Source organism: Leptosomus discolor, chromosome 2 (genome assembly GCF_034619465.1).
Source record: "Leptosomus discolor isolate bLepDis1 chromosome 2, bLepDis1.hap2, whole genome shotgun sequence".
Taxonomy (NCBI): Eukaryota; Metazoa; Chordata; class Aves; order Leptosomiformes; family Leptosomidae; genus Leptosomus; species Leptosomus discolor.
The window spans coordinates 29400555-29418949 of NC_141392.1; the positions used below are offsets into that span (position 1 = coordinate 29400555).

Genomic DNA, 18395 nt, shown 5'->3' on the forward strand with positions numbered 1-18395 from the left:
TCAGCGATGCCTGTGCTGCCTCATGAGGGGTACGATGCAAGAAGGGGGCCCAGCCAGTTTGAGAAATGGGTGTCTCAACAGTTCCTGTGCTGTGGCTCTCTGCAAGGGCTCCCGCACCAGCATCGAGTCCAAGAAGCCCCGGAGGACCGAGGAGACCTGCAACATCGCACTGGTGTTAGGGGCAGACAAAAACACCCGTTTCCAGCCTGCCCTGGGTCTGTGCACACTGCTTTTCTTGGGATGACAAGGGATACACTGAGCTTTCCTATGGCAACCGAGGTACTGCGCTGCATCTTCTATGTGCCAGTCATGTTGTAAGTATTTGGCTCTCAGTGGGGTGTAGAACAGTGCATGCTGCATGGCTCTGCATGCTGGGGGTGAGAAATGCATTAGCACACCCAAAATGGGAGGTACCTGAAGGCTTTGGCACTGGGCATGGATGGCCCAACCCCTCTGCAGCAGGGCTGATGTGCCGACTTGCTCTGGTCCTCGGGCAGGGTGGGAAGCGCAGGGAGCACGAGGCTCTGCCCAGCGCCCTTTGCCATCACTTGCTGCGAGCAAAGCCAGAGCCAGGCACAAAACCAGGCTGCGGTTCACTGATGGCTCTGGCCTCGCACCCTCCCCACACGAGTCCTGTGTGGGAGTCACTGCTCAAGGTGGTACCTTAAAAGTGCAATTTAGCCTTTGGGCATGGAAGTGTGTGGTTATGGTTTTATCAAATCTTTGTACATGCAAGACCCCAATGCCTATGGGAAGTCTGACCTTGTGCATGTCCTTCACCCGGGGCGGTAAGTTATCCCGGATTCGGCGCATGGCCTGCAGCGGCGGCTCGTTGAAGTAGGGAGGTTCACCATCTATCATCTCTATCACCATGATGCCCAGGGACCAGATATCCACCTGCAACGCACAGTCCGTCCGTAAGCACTGCTGGTAGCGCAGAGAGGGGCGCACGGGCTCAACACTTGGGGCTGTGCAAAACTCTGGGCTGCCTCACGCTGTTGTACCTGCTGCCTGCGTCCAGCCTAAGACAACAGGCTGGTGAGCCATCACCATGAAGTTTTTTTGTTTTAATCCGCTGACAACATTTTTGTCTTCTGAGCAGTAAAGGCAGTGATGAAATAAATTAGAAACGACTTCTTACAAACCTGAGTGTGCAGCTGCTTTAGGTGATGTCCACCAGGGAAGCACTGCTAAGGCACACTTGTTTGAGAGGCCGGCTGCCCCCTACTGTGCTGCGTTGCAGCTGCACTCATTACATACTACATACATATAATATATATATTAATATATAATATATCTATTAATATACATATTATACACCCACTGAACATTTACTCCAGGTATCCAGAAAGGTGCACCTAGTGGGAGAGCAGAGTACAATTCAGCTGCTGTGAAACCAGTTATTCTATTTCCCCTGAGTCGTAAAGGCTACAGAACTCCATGTGAGACCCCAAGGTAAGCACAAGCGTTTATTACACCCAGGCCCATTTCCAGTGAGCACAGGTAACACATTATATAATTCCTTTGGAAAATGTTTCAGCTCCAGCCTAAAAAAAAAATAAAATTACACTTTTTTTTTTTTTTTTTTGGTCCTGGCCTGCTGCAGAGCTGCTCCAGAATCCCAAGCCTCTGATGACTGTAATTCCTGTCATTTGCCAGCCCAAATACAGCCAAGGCCAGTTCATACTGCTTTTGCCAACAGCTTAAACATTTGTTTTTTTTTTTTTCCCTTTCCCTTCTGGTGGGGAAACCTAATGTAGCCGTAAGTTCAGACACTTTAAAATCCCTTCAGTGATATTAATGGGCTAATAATAGCTGATGGTATTATCCCTGAAATGGCTTCTACAGTGCCACACATCCTGGGTGCTCTCACGCTCGGGCAGGCACTGTCCTTGTCTGCGCCACATCAGTCCCTGCTGCGCAATGGGAAGATGCAGCGTCTCCTGTCTCAGGCCTCATCTCATTTCCCCCTCTGTGTGTGTGTGTGTGTGTATATATATATATATATATATGAATGGAGATATATATATATATGTGTCTGTAAACATATCTGCATCTATATTTGTGTTGCAGGTTTGCTCTCTGCAGCTGTTACTACCGGCACTGTCAAGCAGAAGATGACTCCCGTGACCACGCAGAGGAGAAAACACAGCCATGTCCCTGGCTGGGGAGGCGTGAGTCACTGTCACGGCTGAGCGCGGGAGAGGGGATTGCTCTTCCCAGGCTGGCAGTGCAGCAGTGCCGTGACTCAGAGCTTCCTAATGGATGGGGCACTGCAGAGCTCCAACAGAAATGTGTGAATTGCTTTTTTCAGACCATTTGGCAGGGCTTAAAATAGTTCCTACAGATAGGCTTTTTCGTCCATTTCTCAACTCATGACAGCAAAGACTGCAAGGAATGGGCCGATGCAGAGACAAACGCTACAAGAGGGTGGCAATCCAACCCACCCAGCTGGCTCCTGTGTTTGGGACCCTACAGGACCATGCCTGTGCCTGTGCTGGCACTCCTCCGGAGGAAGGGGATCTCAGACTTTAGCTGGATGAAAGCAGAGTGGATCCCTGCCTGCAGGTCTGCGCAAATACTGATGTGACCTGGCTGTGCACTACAGGCATGTGATTTGGCTGCTGGTTTGGCATATGCAGGTGTACACACCTGTAAGTGCAGCTCCAGCTTGCAGGCTTGATAGTAAAGATCATCAAAGGGTCTTTCACGATGCGAAAATGATGCCAGGTTCCTTTAATAGAGCACCCTAAGCTAAAATATGTGAAGGCATTACATTGTTTAGTGCGCTAAATGCAATCGTTATTTAATGACTTCATCTTGGAGAATTACTTTAAAACAAGACACGATGCAGCACTCTGGGGCAAACGTAACTGCTGCTATTTAGCATATCTGCAGAAATGCATTTGAACTGCACGGTTCTGACAGGGCTCAGTGGGGTCAACCAAGGCACCAGGCAGAGGGCAAAGAGCCGCTCTGGGGGCACGTGGTGCCCCCCTGTACTCACCTCGGTGCCGTAGGGCAGGCGGGATATCACCTCTGGCGCCATCCAATACGGCGTCCCAACCAGCGACTTCCGCCTGGGGACCTCCTTTGACACTTGGGCGCAGAACCCAAAGTCAGACAATTTTATCTGAAAAGTAAAGAAAAAGAAAAAGACCCTCTTGAATAACAAGGCGAACTCCCCCGAGACACACGTGCCTCTGAGACAGACACACATCTCCAGCTGCAGCTGGGGGGGGTGGGGACAGAGCTGCGGCGTTTGCCTGGGACAGGACAGCAGCAGAGTTTTGGAAGCGTGACTGGAGACGGCAATACAGCCTGGGGAACGCGCAGCTCATTAAAACGAAGGGAAGGGAAAGAATTAGGAGAGTGGCAGTGGTGCTCATTACTGAGATCGCCTGTCATAGCTCGCTGCCTCTCCACCAGCAAAAGATGCGGTGGTGATAAATGGCTTGTAATATTTAAAAAAATAGAAGGAAAGCAAAAAAAATTCTGAAGTAACAATGTTTTATAATGAAACTACTGCTGCATATATATATATAAAACCCCTGTGTGTAGTCTATGTATGTATACTGATATTCAATAATACACATATTTCAAGTGATATACACACCACTCCTATTATTTGTATCAGGTACACGATCTGTGAGTTTGCCAGAAAACAGATGAAACAAGTATCACTCACCCTGTTTTCTTTTACCACAGAGAGCATGATCTAACTAACATCCTCTCTGAAAGTGACATCCCTGCCAATGATTTTGCAAGAGCAGGACCTCACACTGTGAACTACCATTGAAGAAACTGTCTGCTTTATGCAGTAGGGAAGCTAATTTAGGGGAGGCAAGGAAGGGCACAAGACTCTTCCAAAACGGTTCTAAGAGGTAAGAGGACCTGCTCTCTCTGCTTGGGAGCTCAGGAATTAAAGACGGTACTGTCCTTGAGTAGTTGTGACAGTGACCTGAAATAGAAATAATGGGATACACAAGCACTCCGGAGAGACGCTCTTGCTGCATCATGTGCCTGCTCATACTTTTATGCCAGGGTGGTTTTTTTTTTTTACAACAAAAATTATGGAAAATTATCGCCTCCCCCTCCCTGTTGCTGTACAACACCAAGGTGAAAACTCCTACAACCCCTGAGCAAAATAAGCTGGTCTGAGTGTTGGTGGCATCACCTACTTCCAGAGACAGCTTGTTCCTTAAGCCTGGAGTCTCCCTGCCCCCGCTGCCCCTGCCCCCGTCCCTCAGGTAATACTTGAGGTTTAGAGGCCTAGAAGCTATCGTAAGGCTTTTCCTGGACATCAGCCTAACCCCCATCACCCCCAGCTATGCACCACACAGTGCAACGGTGACCTGTGACCATGTCCAACTGCAACCTACGGTCCACAAGCCATGTACCTGATCACGTGCTCAGCGTCTGGGGATACGAAGTTAGCCCAAACAGCACCAGGACAACTGAAGTGGGAAGTTGCATAAATCCCTGCATTGTGTAGACCAGCGTTTTATTATCAGCACTGATTTGTTTTCTTTTGGCTTCAGCACAGACATTACTTTTTTTAAAACTAAGGTTATTATTTTTAACAGAATTACAAAGTGATTGCTGGTATTTCTAAAACAAAGCCAGTAATAGCCAAGTTGTCCATGCAAAATGTATTTTTCAGTTTACAGGATGAAGAATAGAAGAAATAATGCATATTTTGGCAGCAGAGCCCTATCTTCTTTTGTAGGAGCACAAGAGGTTTTGCATATCTATTGCTCATTCGAGTACATAAAAGAAGACGGTTTTCTAAAAAAAGATAATTGCACAACACAGCCATGAAGAAATCTGCAATGCAGATAATAAGTACTGGAGTAATGAGTATAATGAGGCACTGTATGCAGATCCCGAGAGCAGATCAGATGCTATTTCAGCAACATGAATTGAAATTGCAACTGAAATACTCCTACACACGTGGAATTTTCTTCCCCTGACAGGATTAACAGGAGCAGCCTGTGACCGCTGCAGGAAGAAAATCCCTCTCCCTTGGTGAAGTGGGAGTCAAATTGCAAAGGCAAGCGTTCAATTAGGGAATCAGACCAGGCCTGGGAAGCCAAGAGTTTTACCTTCTGAAGGAGAAGATCCAGATTTGGTTCCAGGCCCACGGGGAGCTCTTGGTCTCAGTCCAGCTGGCTAAGTCTTGCTTTAGACAGGTGTGTAAGGCCAGTGGAGCCACCCTTAAAGCTCTGCTTACGGGACTCACTGGCCACGAGTGCTTTAGTTCCTACTCAGATTACCCCAATGGGGACACGAGGTGAGATGCAAAGTAGTGCCTAACCCAAGCAGAAATTGGGCTCTTCTGTTTAAGAGTGATTTGCCTCCCTCCACCTAAGCCTTTGGGTGCTCCACGTTTTAGGTGCCTCAAGTTTTATGGCTGTGTATGCCAGAAACACCACTGCCCAAAACCACCTTTCTCCTTGTAAGGAAACAGTAATTTCTCTGTGACCAAACACTGCCGAAGTAATATTTTTTTGTGTGCAAACTTTATTGCGCTTACTGAGCAGGCCACGTGCAGTATTTTGTCTCCCTCTCTCCCCAGTCATTAACACCACACAGAATGACCAATTCACTGACAGCAGCACCCCATCCAAGCAAATGGAAGTGTGGGTTAGGTATTATCAAGCATCTTGCAAGTGTACCTACGGTGAAAGCTTCCTCTTACCATCAGGGGAGTGTTTCAGCAGTAACGCAGAGTATTTCCTATTCGTATAGCTCGATGTTAGCCTCCTAACTAGCTTGGGAAAACAGAGCAAATGTATAGCAGCTTGCTAACTAAAGGTAACCAAATGTAGCAAAAAGAAAGTATTTTTAAGAGGCACCAGAGTAAGAGTAGTGCAGCATAAAAGAAGGTCTCCCATTACCTAACCATCACACATGTGGCACAATTTCTTCTGCCACCGCCTTTTGATGGCTCCAATGCCCCCCACCAGTGACTCTGCATGCAGTGCAGATGTCAATCACAGGCCAAGCCTGTGTTTTTCTGATTCAGCTCTCTAACAAGTTATTCCCAGGTCGTGTCCCTTGGTTTCACATGCCTGGCTTATTTTTTTTTAAGTTAGTGTCACTTTGAACGTGCACAGCTATTTTCATGCCAGCCCCATGAGACGGCAGGGGAAACGTGGGGCGCTCACCCTCCCGTCGCTTGTGAGAAGGATGGAGTCGCTTTTGATGTCGCGGTGGATGACACCTTGGTTGTGCAGGTAGGACAGGGCTCTCAGGACGGACAGGCAGACGGTCGCTATCTGCTCCTCATTCATCCTGGAACAGCAAGGTGGAAAAATGAGCCGAGCATTAACAGAGACAGCAGGAAAGAGGAGCTGGAGCAAGGAGGCACAAGTCCCCCTTCACTCCAGTATACAGGCAACCAGGGGATCTTTTAGGCAATAGCTCTGCTGGGCGACTCTCTGGTCCTATTTCTGTCAAAAAAGGGGAGATGAAGGGTGAGGCACAACTCTGCAACGAGGTCTGGATAAGTCTCCCTGCAGCGCTACAAAAGCAGAGTGTACTGTGTGATGTAGCCTGTTACAGCGAGCCTGTTTCCCTCTGGGAAATAACGGAAAGGCCGTATTTACAGCAAACTCCCTGCTTGCCAAGGAGGGTAAATCACTACTGGGATAGAAACAGGCATGGAATAAATATGAGAAAAAACCACTCTTATTTGTGCAGACAAGACATCAGGCCTGGGGTGTAGCTCTTTGAGAGCCCTCCTTTGGTTTTATGCCTTCTATAGAAATATTTAGGGTATTTCAGTAGAAAAATAAACAGCAAGAGTCCTCATTTCTGTGCATGTGTGCAAAACCCCATTCTGGCAGAAGCCATCTGCCACAGCACGATGGCAATGGCCGGGATAGGTCATGTGCCCTGGTACGGCTGCCCCACTGCTGCATGTCCCCAGCATCTCTACTACGTACGCGAGCAGAAAAGTACCTGTGGAGATTTCTGCTTTGACTTTGTTTGCAGTATTTTAGCAAAATCTTTGAGGGAAGGTCATGCAATGTAAAAAAAAAAAAAAAAAAAAGAAATCCAGAAGATTAAGGAAAGACTATTTTGAGTAAAAAAATAGATGACAGCTCCTAAGAAGTGGTGTTCTGGGAACATCTGTTTGCTGTTAAACGCCTGTCAGAAATATCGAAGATAGAGCTTTTAATATTTTGGGGAGAAGTAGTTAACAAATTACTTGCAATATTGTGATTTAATTCAGCACATCAGCTACAGCAACACTAAAAAATAAAATACCTGTGTACCTGCGTTACAACTCTGACTTTGGCAGGATCTAAGAGCGAAGAAAAATTTTCTAATTTAGTATGCTTTGCTTCTCTTCTTGGTCACCTAAATACTCTCCCACTGGTTTGGCGTGGAAATTTTAATTTTTTTATTCAAGAGAAAGAAATTTAATAAACAATTCCTCTTCCCTATTGCATTTTATCCTGCTTATCAGGAAAAGATGAGTGAAGAGCAGATGTAAAGAGGGCTGTAAAATCTAATGTCTCCACTCAGAAGAGGAAGAGCAGTTCCATGTACCACAGCTTTTGTGCTGGTGAATCGCCTTCTTTAAAGGCACAATATTAACTGAAATATGGGAACAAGGTCTACCGTAAGCACAAATATTCTGATATAAAAATACTTTTCCCAGTATGTTTTAGGCTTGGTTAACATTTCTGACAGTGTGGTTACTTGGGTTACGAGTATGGAGAGACATCACCCTTAGAACTGACATAAGTTATGACAGCAAATACAACAATACAGATCACCAAACAAAGATTTTTTTTTTTTTTTTTTTGCCATTTTAGGAAGTAATGGATAAAAGTCATGTTGCTGCTAAATTACCTCCTAAAGCATTAGCAAATCCCCATCTACCAGCAAGCCCTTTCAGATATTTCTTTCCCTTCTATTTAAAAAATGCTGGGACTGACAGGAATTCGTCTGCAGTGGCTTATTTATGCTGGTAAAGTGAGCATGCTACACTATGCGTATAGGTGTATATATATATATACACACACACACACACATATAGCTACACACACATACATACATATATACATATGTATATATATTTTCCATGTGTGTATATTGTATGTGTTTTTATGTTTGTATATATGTGTTTTGTAAGTATATACAAATATACAGCGATAAATGTATGTAAAAAAATACATATATAGAGCCAGGAGGTACCCAGCTTCCCTCAGCAGGAGGTGAGGTCCAGAGGCACCCACGAAGGAAAGCCACGGCACCTCCCTCCTGCCCAGCTTACGCTGTGGGCTTTACGCTGCTGGTCCCCGGCAGCACACCCAACCCACCTCGTGTGAGTCACTATATCTGTCAAAGCGCCGCCCTCCAGAAACTCCATCACAACCCACAGCTCATCGCCAACAAGGTAACTATTGTACATGTCAACCACGTTTTCATGATGGTAATCTCTCATGATTACAACCTGTGAGGAGGAAAAAGACGGTATGTGAATGCTACGAGCATTATCTGACACTTGTTTTGACCTTCTTTTTCACTGTACTTTTCTCTTTGTGCTTAGTAAAGGTTCTGCTATGAATCACATCCTCCCTAATCCGTATGCCAACGCATCAACAAAATCAATATATTTACACAAAAATAACAGCCATCATAAATACATTAGGAAGAAGGAAGAATCTTTAGTTGCTAAAGTATAAGTTGTGGTTAATTGTCGTTTTTTTTCCAGGCTGCAGGAACAGGACTGTTTATTTCATTGCTTTTTTATTGCTTTCAGTACAACAGGGATTTTTTTTTTTGACCTGCTCAATTTCTCAACCCATCAAAGTTGTCTTCGTCATGTACCAAACGGTAATTTGCACAGAATTTTAACAGTAATATAGGGAATGTTCATAAGGTGACTCAAATCCCACATCTAAAAGTGACTGTACAGAACTGGGACCACAGCAACAGCAGGCCAGCCAAGGTAGCAACCATCACCACATGGAACTGAGGGATGTCAGAAAGGCGAGCAGGAGAGAAAACAGCAGCCAGGGAAGGCTTCATTATACATGGAGGAATTTCAGCACCACCGAAAAGACATTTTCAGGTGACACAAGTGACTGGAGCATGTCAGGGAAGCAGCTTGGTCCTGCACAGCATGCAGGACCTGCTTCAAGATGTTCCCATTCAAGGGATGCTCGGTTAGAGCTACCACAATGCAATTCAGTGCGGTCTTCCAGCAGGGGAAAACAAAGCCAAAATACCCAGTACAGTTATGGACTCTGCAAAGGAGAACTGTGTGAAGTTTGTGAAAAACTAATATTTTTAATTAAAAAAAATGTTAAGTTTTTAAAGGTTTTAAAGAAGCCAGTCTGTTGTGTGCTAAGGGAAGATCCTCTTATAGTTAAAATACAGGAAACAAATAATAGAATCAAAAGGCTAGTTCTCACAAGAGGCTTCCCTGGGGACCTGCAATGTTTTTGGCATTGATGAGCTTATTCACAAGTGATCTTGAGCTTCTTTAAGGGAGTAAAAAGTAAAAAAGGAGAAACCCTTCGAGTTGCAGAAGGAACTCCAGCACCAAACAACTGGGTGAAAAAAATGGCAAATGACAAGCAGTGTTCTTAAATTTAAAATAATGTACATGGGGAAAACAATCTTCCATAAGCAGTTGTGGGCTTTGAACTGGCACTCAGGAAAGGAGATGTAGGAATTAACACAGATGGTTCCATGAAAAAGGGACTGACAGCCCTTTGCTTAGTAACCATCAAGAAAGCAAAAGGGACTGCTAAAGGTTAGGAGAGGAAGGAGGGAGGAAACAAAAACCATGTATACACCAGAACACGGTACATTTGCTTTTTGAATGGTCTGGTTAGTTTCGATCCTCTCTCTGGGAAGAATAAACTGGACAAGCAAAGGTCAGAAAAAGGCAGCCAGACCATGTCTGTGCACCTGATATGCTGCATGGACAAGCTGACAGATGTCTTAGCTGTTTGCTGTGACTTCCCACTACATTACATTTAAGTTTAAAGGCAGGAGGAGATGTAGCTCATTTGAAACTGGTCCGGTTACACAGTATTTATACAGCATAGATACGCATGGAACGCACCATCTCTTTTAGAAAGGTGTTAGTTTGGCTCTTGAGGTTGCCATTTGGCCCACGTCTCCTGTTGAACCTACTGCCTGCAAAACGCGCTGCACCACCCAAAACAACGTACCTCATTAAAGAGCAGCTCCCTTCTCTGCTGTTTCCTGAGATCCATCTTCTTCACGGCGACTTGCTTTCCTGTGTGCTTCTCAGTGGCGATGCAGACAATCCCCGTGGAGCCCTCCCCGATCTTGATGAAGTTGTCCAAGTACTCCCGGGGGTCACCGGGGCTGACCACAAGCTGCAGGGCAGCTCTGAACTGTTCGTGGGACACCCTGGAGGGCTGCTGGTCCGAGGAGGATCCCCAGCTGGGTGGAGGATAAGCACTTGACGTGATACTTGGGGAGCTTGGGTAGGAGGCAGTGGAAATATAGGGAGAGCTGGGCTGGAGAGACGGCTGGTGATAGTGGGATGCTTTGTGATAAACCAGAGGGTACTGGTAGCTGCTGCTTGAATAGCTGACTTTGCTTTGACTTTGAGGTAGCTTTACCGGGCCCCTGGGGTAGGTGTCCGATCCAGAGAGCGGTGGGCTAATGACCAGCTGCGCGCGATCATAATCCACCTGCAACACAAAAGCAGACGAGTGAACGCGGGTGAACAGACAGCTTTCTTGCTCGCCATCCACTCGGTTTGGTTTTGGCACCCCCAGAGGTCCTCAGCGAGTGCAGGCACAATGTGCTCCCGCATGTACCCACTCTTCTCAACATGACACTGCTGCCCTGGATCTGAAAAGAGATTTTTAGACCATTGGACTGCTGTACTCTCATCAGCACTAAAATGAGGCCAGGCAAGACCACAGGATCTTTTGGGCATCTCAGGTCCATTTTTCTGTCCAGGTACCTGTCTGTAGATATATTAATCTTTGTTTAATGAAAGCATATGCTCCAACAAGTGTATTTGCTCTGTATTTGCAGCGCCCTGCAGGCTCTCTGGGCAATTGCCTCCAAGAAAAAAATCTTTTTCGCAACCAGCAGCCCTCTGGCAAATTCCAATTTCTGTCTTTCCTTTCAAATATCAGTTCCTGGGTTTTGACTCTCAGCCCTTACTGTTTTCTTATGCTTTTCTCATGCTTTTCTCCAGCAACTCAGGAATGTCCCAACCTCTTCTGGCAGAGGCGGTGGTACCTTGAAATGCCTGTCATCTCCTGCCTTGCCCCGCTACTGGCTGCTGTTTGAGTGATTGCATACAAGAGTATGACAAGGAGCCTAATTCAATTTACCATTGCTTAAATAATTTTCCAGAGTGACACACTACTTAACTGCAGCGTCACGAAACCACTAATTTTCATCTGAAATCAGAGACAATCGCAGAGGAAATTATCCTGATGGGAGGCCTTGTTCATTAGCAAGTTCCTTTCTTTCTTTTTATTGTCCAAGCTTTTCTAAGCTTATTACACTGAAAGCATATGAACACTCCACATTTGCAAACATAATAGTTTGCTTCTATCTATCTGAACTGAAAAAAAAAAAGAAAAGATGTAAGACCAAAAAATCCCACCCATACCAAAAAGACATCTTCTCCCCCAGAAAAGAGCATCTCCACATTTACAATACAACATATGTGACTCCTGACGACACGTGGAGAATCTCAGGGCAGGGGGGGTGGTTCAACACAGGCTCATGATGTAGCACAATTACAAATAATTATGGCAATGAGTTCATTTAATCAATCAATTTCGACGGCAGTGCACGGGGGTGGACAGAGCAGCAAACTCTACGCAGCTCATGGTTGCTACTATTACTGCTGGCTGCCGGCCAGGAGTCCCTGATCCATGTTAGCTAAATGCACATTAATCTGAATTTGGCAGTGTAATCAAGGACCCAACTGAACTGTGAAATTGAATTCTGCGGTGGAACATCATTTGACCATTTTATGCTAAGACTGCAAAAAAAAAAAAAAAAAAAAAAACAGAAAAAAAATCTGCCGCAGCATCAATTTATCACTGTAGGCTGCTGCACAGTGAGGAGGAGTTTGTAGATGTAGTCGCCTCGAGAAAAGCCTCCGAGCGCAATATTATATCAGCACTTTCCTACCTCATGTGTGAGCCAGGCATGCCCGTCTTTTAATTTCGCGTGAGGTTTAGCAGGGAAGAGGGAATGCCTCTCCAGAGGGGCTGCTCAGAGATTTCCCTTGGAAACGTGAAGCTGGAGTCTGCTTCCGCCTGAGACTCGCACGCTGGCAGCTACCAGCCATACGGAGCACCCAGTGTGCACATAACAGTGCTGTACAGCCACCTCCTAGGATGCTGGTTTTGTTTAAAGAAAACATCCACATGATTGGAGCCATAATTTTGCTTACTCCGTCAGGCAGGGGTAGCCATAAAATAGATGACGGTCAGAGACATCATGAATTTAGTGAAGGACATTACAGCTGCCAAACTAATTAACATGGAAAAGTGCTCAGATGGTTTGGTGGAGGGAAGGGAGCTCAGTCTAGCCCTGTCCTATATAGCTGTGTGCGTAGGGACACATAAATAATTGCTTTGGCTGCAAATACACCATTTTCTTTTAACTATTGAGATGAGGAAAGCCTTGTCTAGAAATTCAAACTGGATAAATCCACACTAATGAATTATTTGAGGCTTCACCCATGCCTGATATTTCTGAGCATGTCCTAAGCTTAACACATTGGTAAAAGTAAATTCTGCAGTGAAATTTTAAAACGAAAATTCAGAGGTTCAGTGTGCTTGCTATGAATTTTTGAAAGCTTTCTGAGTTAGCATTGCAGTACAACCCATTCACGTCCTGAATCCTATGAAATCTTACAAAAAATCAGAAGCTATGATAAGTAAATCAGCTGAACCTCTCCTCTGAGGCTTCGTCCTTACTCAGTGCTTCACATCATGGCAAAATCAAACACACTTTATCCCACTAATAATTCTATTTCTGCTACTGAATGCAGTTACCTACCAAAAGGAAATTCTTTAAATACTACAAAGGAAAGAAGAAACCAGTCCTGCGCTCATTCAAGATGAGGTCAAAGGAGCAGCCGAAGCTCTGACACGACATCCATCACGGCGCCGTGGTGCGAGGCGATACCCTGCTGCTGCTGCTGGCTGGGTCACTGCACCGGCTCGCAGCACAACCCGCATCCGCATGCGGCCACGTCGGCAGTCGGGTCTTTTCGTTGTTGACAGGTGGATGTAACACCGTGTTTAAACTCATTTCAGTATCCACTCTGATGACAGTGATGTTTTGCACCGCATGTGGAGGGAACGCCTGGTTGTTCGTAAGAAGTACCGTCCCTGCAAGGCAGGGCGGGTGTCCCCTCACACTCTGCAGTGGGACTGCGGCAGACATGACAGCCGCGGTCCTGCAGCCGGAGCCCATACCCTCCTAGGGGAGCGGCCAGCCCCTGGCCAGATGGGCTCACCTTTCAGTAAACGTAAAATGGATTTCTGTTTGAGGAGGTTTCAGTTTGCCAAAGTACAAGGTGCAGAAGGGATGGTCTGTAAATCACATGGAGATTGCAAGGGGAAAGGTTACTCTCTGGTGCTTCACCGGTGGAAACCTCCGAGATTCCCTGTTCCGTGCATGGAGGTGACAGGCGGTGCTCACAGAAAGCTACTGGCATGTGAATGAGAAAACAGGGAAAAAAGGCGAGGGTTTCTGATACTAAAGGCTTGGCTCTGCCCTCCTTCACCAGGCTGGAAATGTCCTCCTGGAGCAGAGTGTCTGCAAAACACACCGGAGGAAAACGGCGGTGCTGAGCAGCAGCCAGATTAGAGAGACTTCTGCTATGTTACAACAGTAAGAGGTAGGAAACGGGAGAGCAGAAATCACAGTCCCTTGGAGGAGGGGAGGAGAGGGTCACAGTGAGCTGCTACCGAAAAATGTCAGGCAAAAGGAGCTTTGAAATAACAGGATCTGGTGCAAAAAGTTAAGAGGGCTAACTGTGATGAAAAGCAGGGTAAAAAGAAAACAGGCAGTACAGAGTGTCCAAAAATAAGCACACCTGACGGGATGAGTTTGATATTGTGTGGCAATGTTGAGAAGACTCCATTGAACAAAGTGGGACATAATTTCTGTGTTGTGAGGGTAACACAGCAGATGCTGCGACCCCATGCAAATGTTACTGGAGTTAGTGTTCAGGAACAAGAGAGCAGGTGGGTAACACGGGCATGGATTGGAGGGAACTAAATCTGAGCCTCCGGCTTCCAACACCTCCATGGTCCCACTGCACGGCGGTGGCCCAGCCCAGTGCAGTGAATTCTTCTGACGTAATGCCTCTGAAATCACTGATGATGAAACAGGGCAGGTGTTTTGATTTATCTGACATCTATCACCCGCAAATAATACTGAAGTAAGTCTGCCCTCCACATGTAGAAGCCAAAATGAACATCTTTGTTAAACGCATTCTGAAGCCATACTTTTGCGCCTGCAGACTTTTTTACTGCTTACTTTTTCCCCCCCTTTTAATTATACTTTAAAGCCAATCTCATTTGTAAAATATCTGATTTGAGACCCGAGTCTCATTTACTAAGCCCATTTGATGAACCATTATCTTACTAACGCCTCCTTGAAAAGAAGACTCTTCAGCAATCATCCAAGACAAGAAACTGCTATTCACTTTCAGGAGCTGTGGACAGCTTTGGGAATTGAAACGGCTGCATTTAACAGTGAATCATCAAGTTTCAATACACCAAGGCTGTAGGAGTGTTTTTGATGCTCTGAGGAACAGCTCACAATGAATCTTGCATGGAGGCATTTTTTTTTTAATAAAAGTTGTTACTGCATTTTAATGGGATATTTTTCAAAGTGTCTGGAGTACTTTGAGTCCTGTAAACTATACCTCTGTCTTCTGCCCTACTAAATGCTGTAAAACTGGCAGGAGCAGGCACAGGAGAGTGTATGAATTACTGGATTAGTCCTCCTTTCTAAACTCTGACAAAATGATTGTTTTCAATGAAGGAAATGGCAGATAGCTCATCCCTGGCTTTCCTCACACCTTCCAGAATCCATATTTAATGCCACACTCCGGCGCTCAGTAAACTACCCATGCGCATCCCTTCCAACACACCCCGAGCTTGGGAAAGGCATGCAAAGAGACCTGGTAACTTTTCTACTCCCTCCATGATTTATCCACAACCTTCAAAGCCCAGCTCAGTGTTTTAATGCAATATGAAATAAAAATGCATCCCTCTCCCTTTACTGTGAGGCACTGATCATAACTCTGCACCCCAGGATCAGCAAAGCAGCCAAAACCTGAGCAAGCAAGACACAGACATGCCTCCGGCACAGGGCATGCAGAGACCTGGGACGACTTCTGGGTCTGCAGCTGGGCAGGATCACGTTCTCAGTGCACAGAGCCAGTAAGAAAATGCATGTTCAAACCATCATTAAACAGCAGAGTGGATCTCACCACCTAACAAGCTACCTACCTCAGCACATTTGGTAAGTCACAGCAACCCAAGACTGTTTCAGTCCTGGAAAAATGAATTATCATCTTGGTGCCCGTTGCTAGGGGAACCTGGTAATGTTCAATGCAATCTACACTGAAGAAAAAACATCTCTTGCAGAATATTAGATGTTTAAGCAGGTCATCATTGTAGCTATGTGACTAGACGTGTAGGAAAAGTATTATTCTCTTAACTGAATAAATAGTTACAGCAAGTAGGGTAGCACAGCTTGTATGGGTAATATTCCTCATGTGACTTAGAAAAGGCAGAGCAGGCCACAAATTTGTGCAGAGGAATTGCTTGTAGATATCATGGTTGAAATGCTTTTTTGCACCTTAATCCTATTTTTTTAACTGCATTTAAAATGTCTTGGGTGAGATATGCTGCTTTGATTTAATTTCACTGCTTAAAAGAAAAGCAGAGAGCGGTAAGCCCCTACTCTCATTAGCAGCAAAGGGTTAAATAAACCTTGTAATGTAAACATAACAGAAATACATTATAAATATTAAATCACAGAAGTTTCAGCCTTGCACAGTAACAATTCAAATACATTAGTATCTGATATACAAACCAGACCAGCTTCTCGCCTCCCACGGAGATCTGCACAGGCATATGAACGCCTAACGCTACAAAAATTGCCAAAGAACTTGGGGTTATCGGGAATCCCAAGTAAAACCTCAGAAGCTGGGCATCTTCAAACCTGCCTTTTAATAAATATCTTAAACTTGCTGGTCCCCAACATCCATTTTCAGATACCCAGGTAAAGCAGGTGGGTTTTCACATCCACCAAGCGGCAGCCACGCAGCTCCCGGGGATGTTACCAGATGTCACGTTACCTTGGGGATGCCTGCTGCAGTTTCGGACAAGCGGGGGTAGGTGTAGGAGCTGTAGGAATGTCCTTGCTGGTGTGCTTTAAAAGCGCTTGCTCCATAGGGCATGGCCGGCTCCTGCAGACCAGAACCTGACCTGGACCTCTGCCTCATTGTTGGCTGAGGGCTTGCTGGGTCCACGTAGGATGACTTTGGCCTCTTGTCGTAGTCGTCCTTGCCCAAGCCATGTCCCCAGTCGCCATCACTGTATTCCAGCCTCTCCTTGGGGCACTCACTCTGCACCGACGCTCGGGATGGGATGTAAGGGAAGGGATCTCTATAGTCCAGGGAGGATCCACTGGGGATCCGCTGATACTCCAGCTTTAGGCCACCATATTCCAGTGGTTTGGGCTTTGTCTCCAGGTGTGCATGGTAATCCGGGAGGAACCTGGAGAGGTCTGACTGCAGGGGCGTCACTTCCGAATAATAGATGTCCCGGGAAGTCACCTTCATCATGTGCCCGTTCTGCTTGGCAGCATAGCTCCCCTTGTAGTACCTGTCTAACTCTTCCCCGTAAAGAGTCTTGTCTCGATATTTTTCCACGACATAGTCTGTTGTAGTGTCTGACTCACTGGAGTACTGGGAATATGTGATATAACCATTTTCCTCCTGGTGCCTTGGTGCATGGTTTGCATTTCCTTGGTGGTGGGTGGGAGGACTTTCCTTCCGCAGGGAATTGGATCGTGTCACTGAGATATTGTCAAACTCTTCCAGCAGGCCATTGATTGAAGAATCCTTTCGAGGCTTATTTCCTCTAACGATAGTCTGGGAATAAAAAATTGCTTTGATTAAATACTGATTTCATTTAATATCTGACCAAGAAAACCACCAAAAAGAAAAAAAGTCTATGATTCACCCATAAATACCTGTAGCAATGTGTTATGTTCTTTGGTGATGTACCTCAGAATAATTCACTGGTAGAAATAAAAATCTCAATAAATACTTACAATAGGACACACAGAAATGAATACACAAAAAGGCGTTAAATTCCTTGTATATCATATGCTGACATTTGGCATGCAACGCCAAGACACTCTTAAAAAAAGTTCCGTTTAAGGGGTAGGTGTTCAGCAGCCAACAGCAGAGATGTTTAAAACCACTACTTATTTTTTATTTGTTATTATTCAGTTGTCTACATCAAGCCGAACTGGTGGGTTGACTGTGATTTATAGGGTATGGATTAGCCAAATGAAAATCATTCAGCGGTCACTTCTACATGATATTTTAAGAAACTGTTGGAATATAAAGTAGCATATAGTTTAGTAGGCACTCGGTTTTGTGGGTTTTTTTATAAAGCTGTATGCTTCTGGGTAGTAGAATTACCACTGGGGATTGCCTCCTAGTTAACTTAGCATGAAGGACACTTAGGGAAGAGTGAAAAAAACTTAACTACATCTCATTCTCACAATACACAGCATCCAGCAAACCGCTGTGCATTACCGTGGCTTTGGGCCATCCGCATCATGGATGTCGTGGTGGCAGTGGTGGTGGCCCTGTTTGCGTCCTAATTATTGCAAAGTCCTCTATGCAATCCCTCAGCCATGTATGACGAGTGTGTAGGAGCACTACAGACATGAACTTGCTCCCACTGACTGCCCACAACCCCCTGCCCATCCCTGCTCCTTTCTATCCAAAACATTGGTGCTCTTGGTAGGATGGGAGGTAAGCAGTGCTTGGTTACAGCTCTCCTTCAAGAAAGATTCACTATTTTTAGCTAGTACCATCTGAAGACTGTAACACATGGTTGCATCCATTTTTCAGCAGCTGACTCCCATCGAGCGCCGCTTCACGTTTATAGACAACCCAGAAGAATAAGATGTACAGATTAAGGGCCAGGGCCATAAATCAGTGCAGCTCTACTGAAAACACATTTGCTTTGCTGATTCGCTTTGGCTAAATATCTACGGCTGTATCTTATTTAACTTGCCGAGTTTTTAAACAGAATCACTGTGGTCACCCCAAGGAGATGTCCCTCTGTGAGCTGCAGCCTGCCTAC

General features: G+C 45.5%; 1 protein-coding gene across 1 annotated transcript in view; it reads right to left on the reverse strand.

Moving 5' to 3' along the window:
* Positions 1-18395, reverse strand: part of PAK5 (p21 (RAC1) activated kinase 5) — a 39626-nt gene continuing 21231 nt past the window's right edge. Inside the window, exons 2-8 of the mRNA XM_086460819.1 lie at positions 16367-17164; positions 10203-10694; positions 8337-8470; positions 6171-6297; positions 3008-3133; positions 763-897; positions 1-156 (exon numbers count right to left, since the gene is read on the reverse strand). Coding sequence (XP_086316945.1) covers positions 1-156; positions 763-897; positions 3008-3133; positions 6171-6297; positions 8337-8470; positions 10203-10694; positions 16367-17164 — 1968 coding nt within the window. The remainder of the gene's footprint in view (positions 157-762; positions 898-3007; positions 3134-6170; positions 6298-8336; positions 8471-10202; positions 10695-16366; positions 17165-18395) is intronic.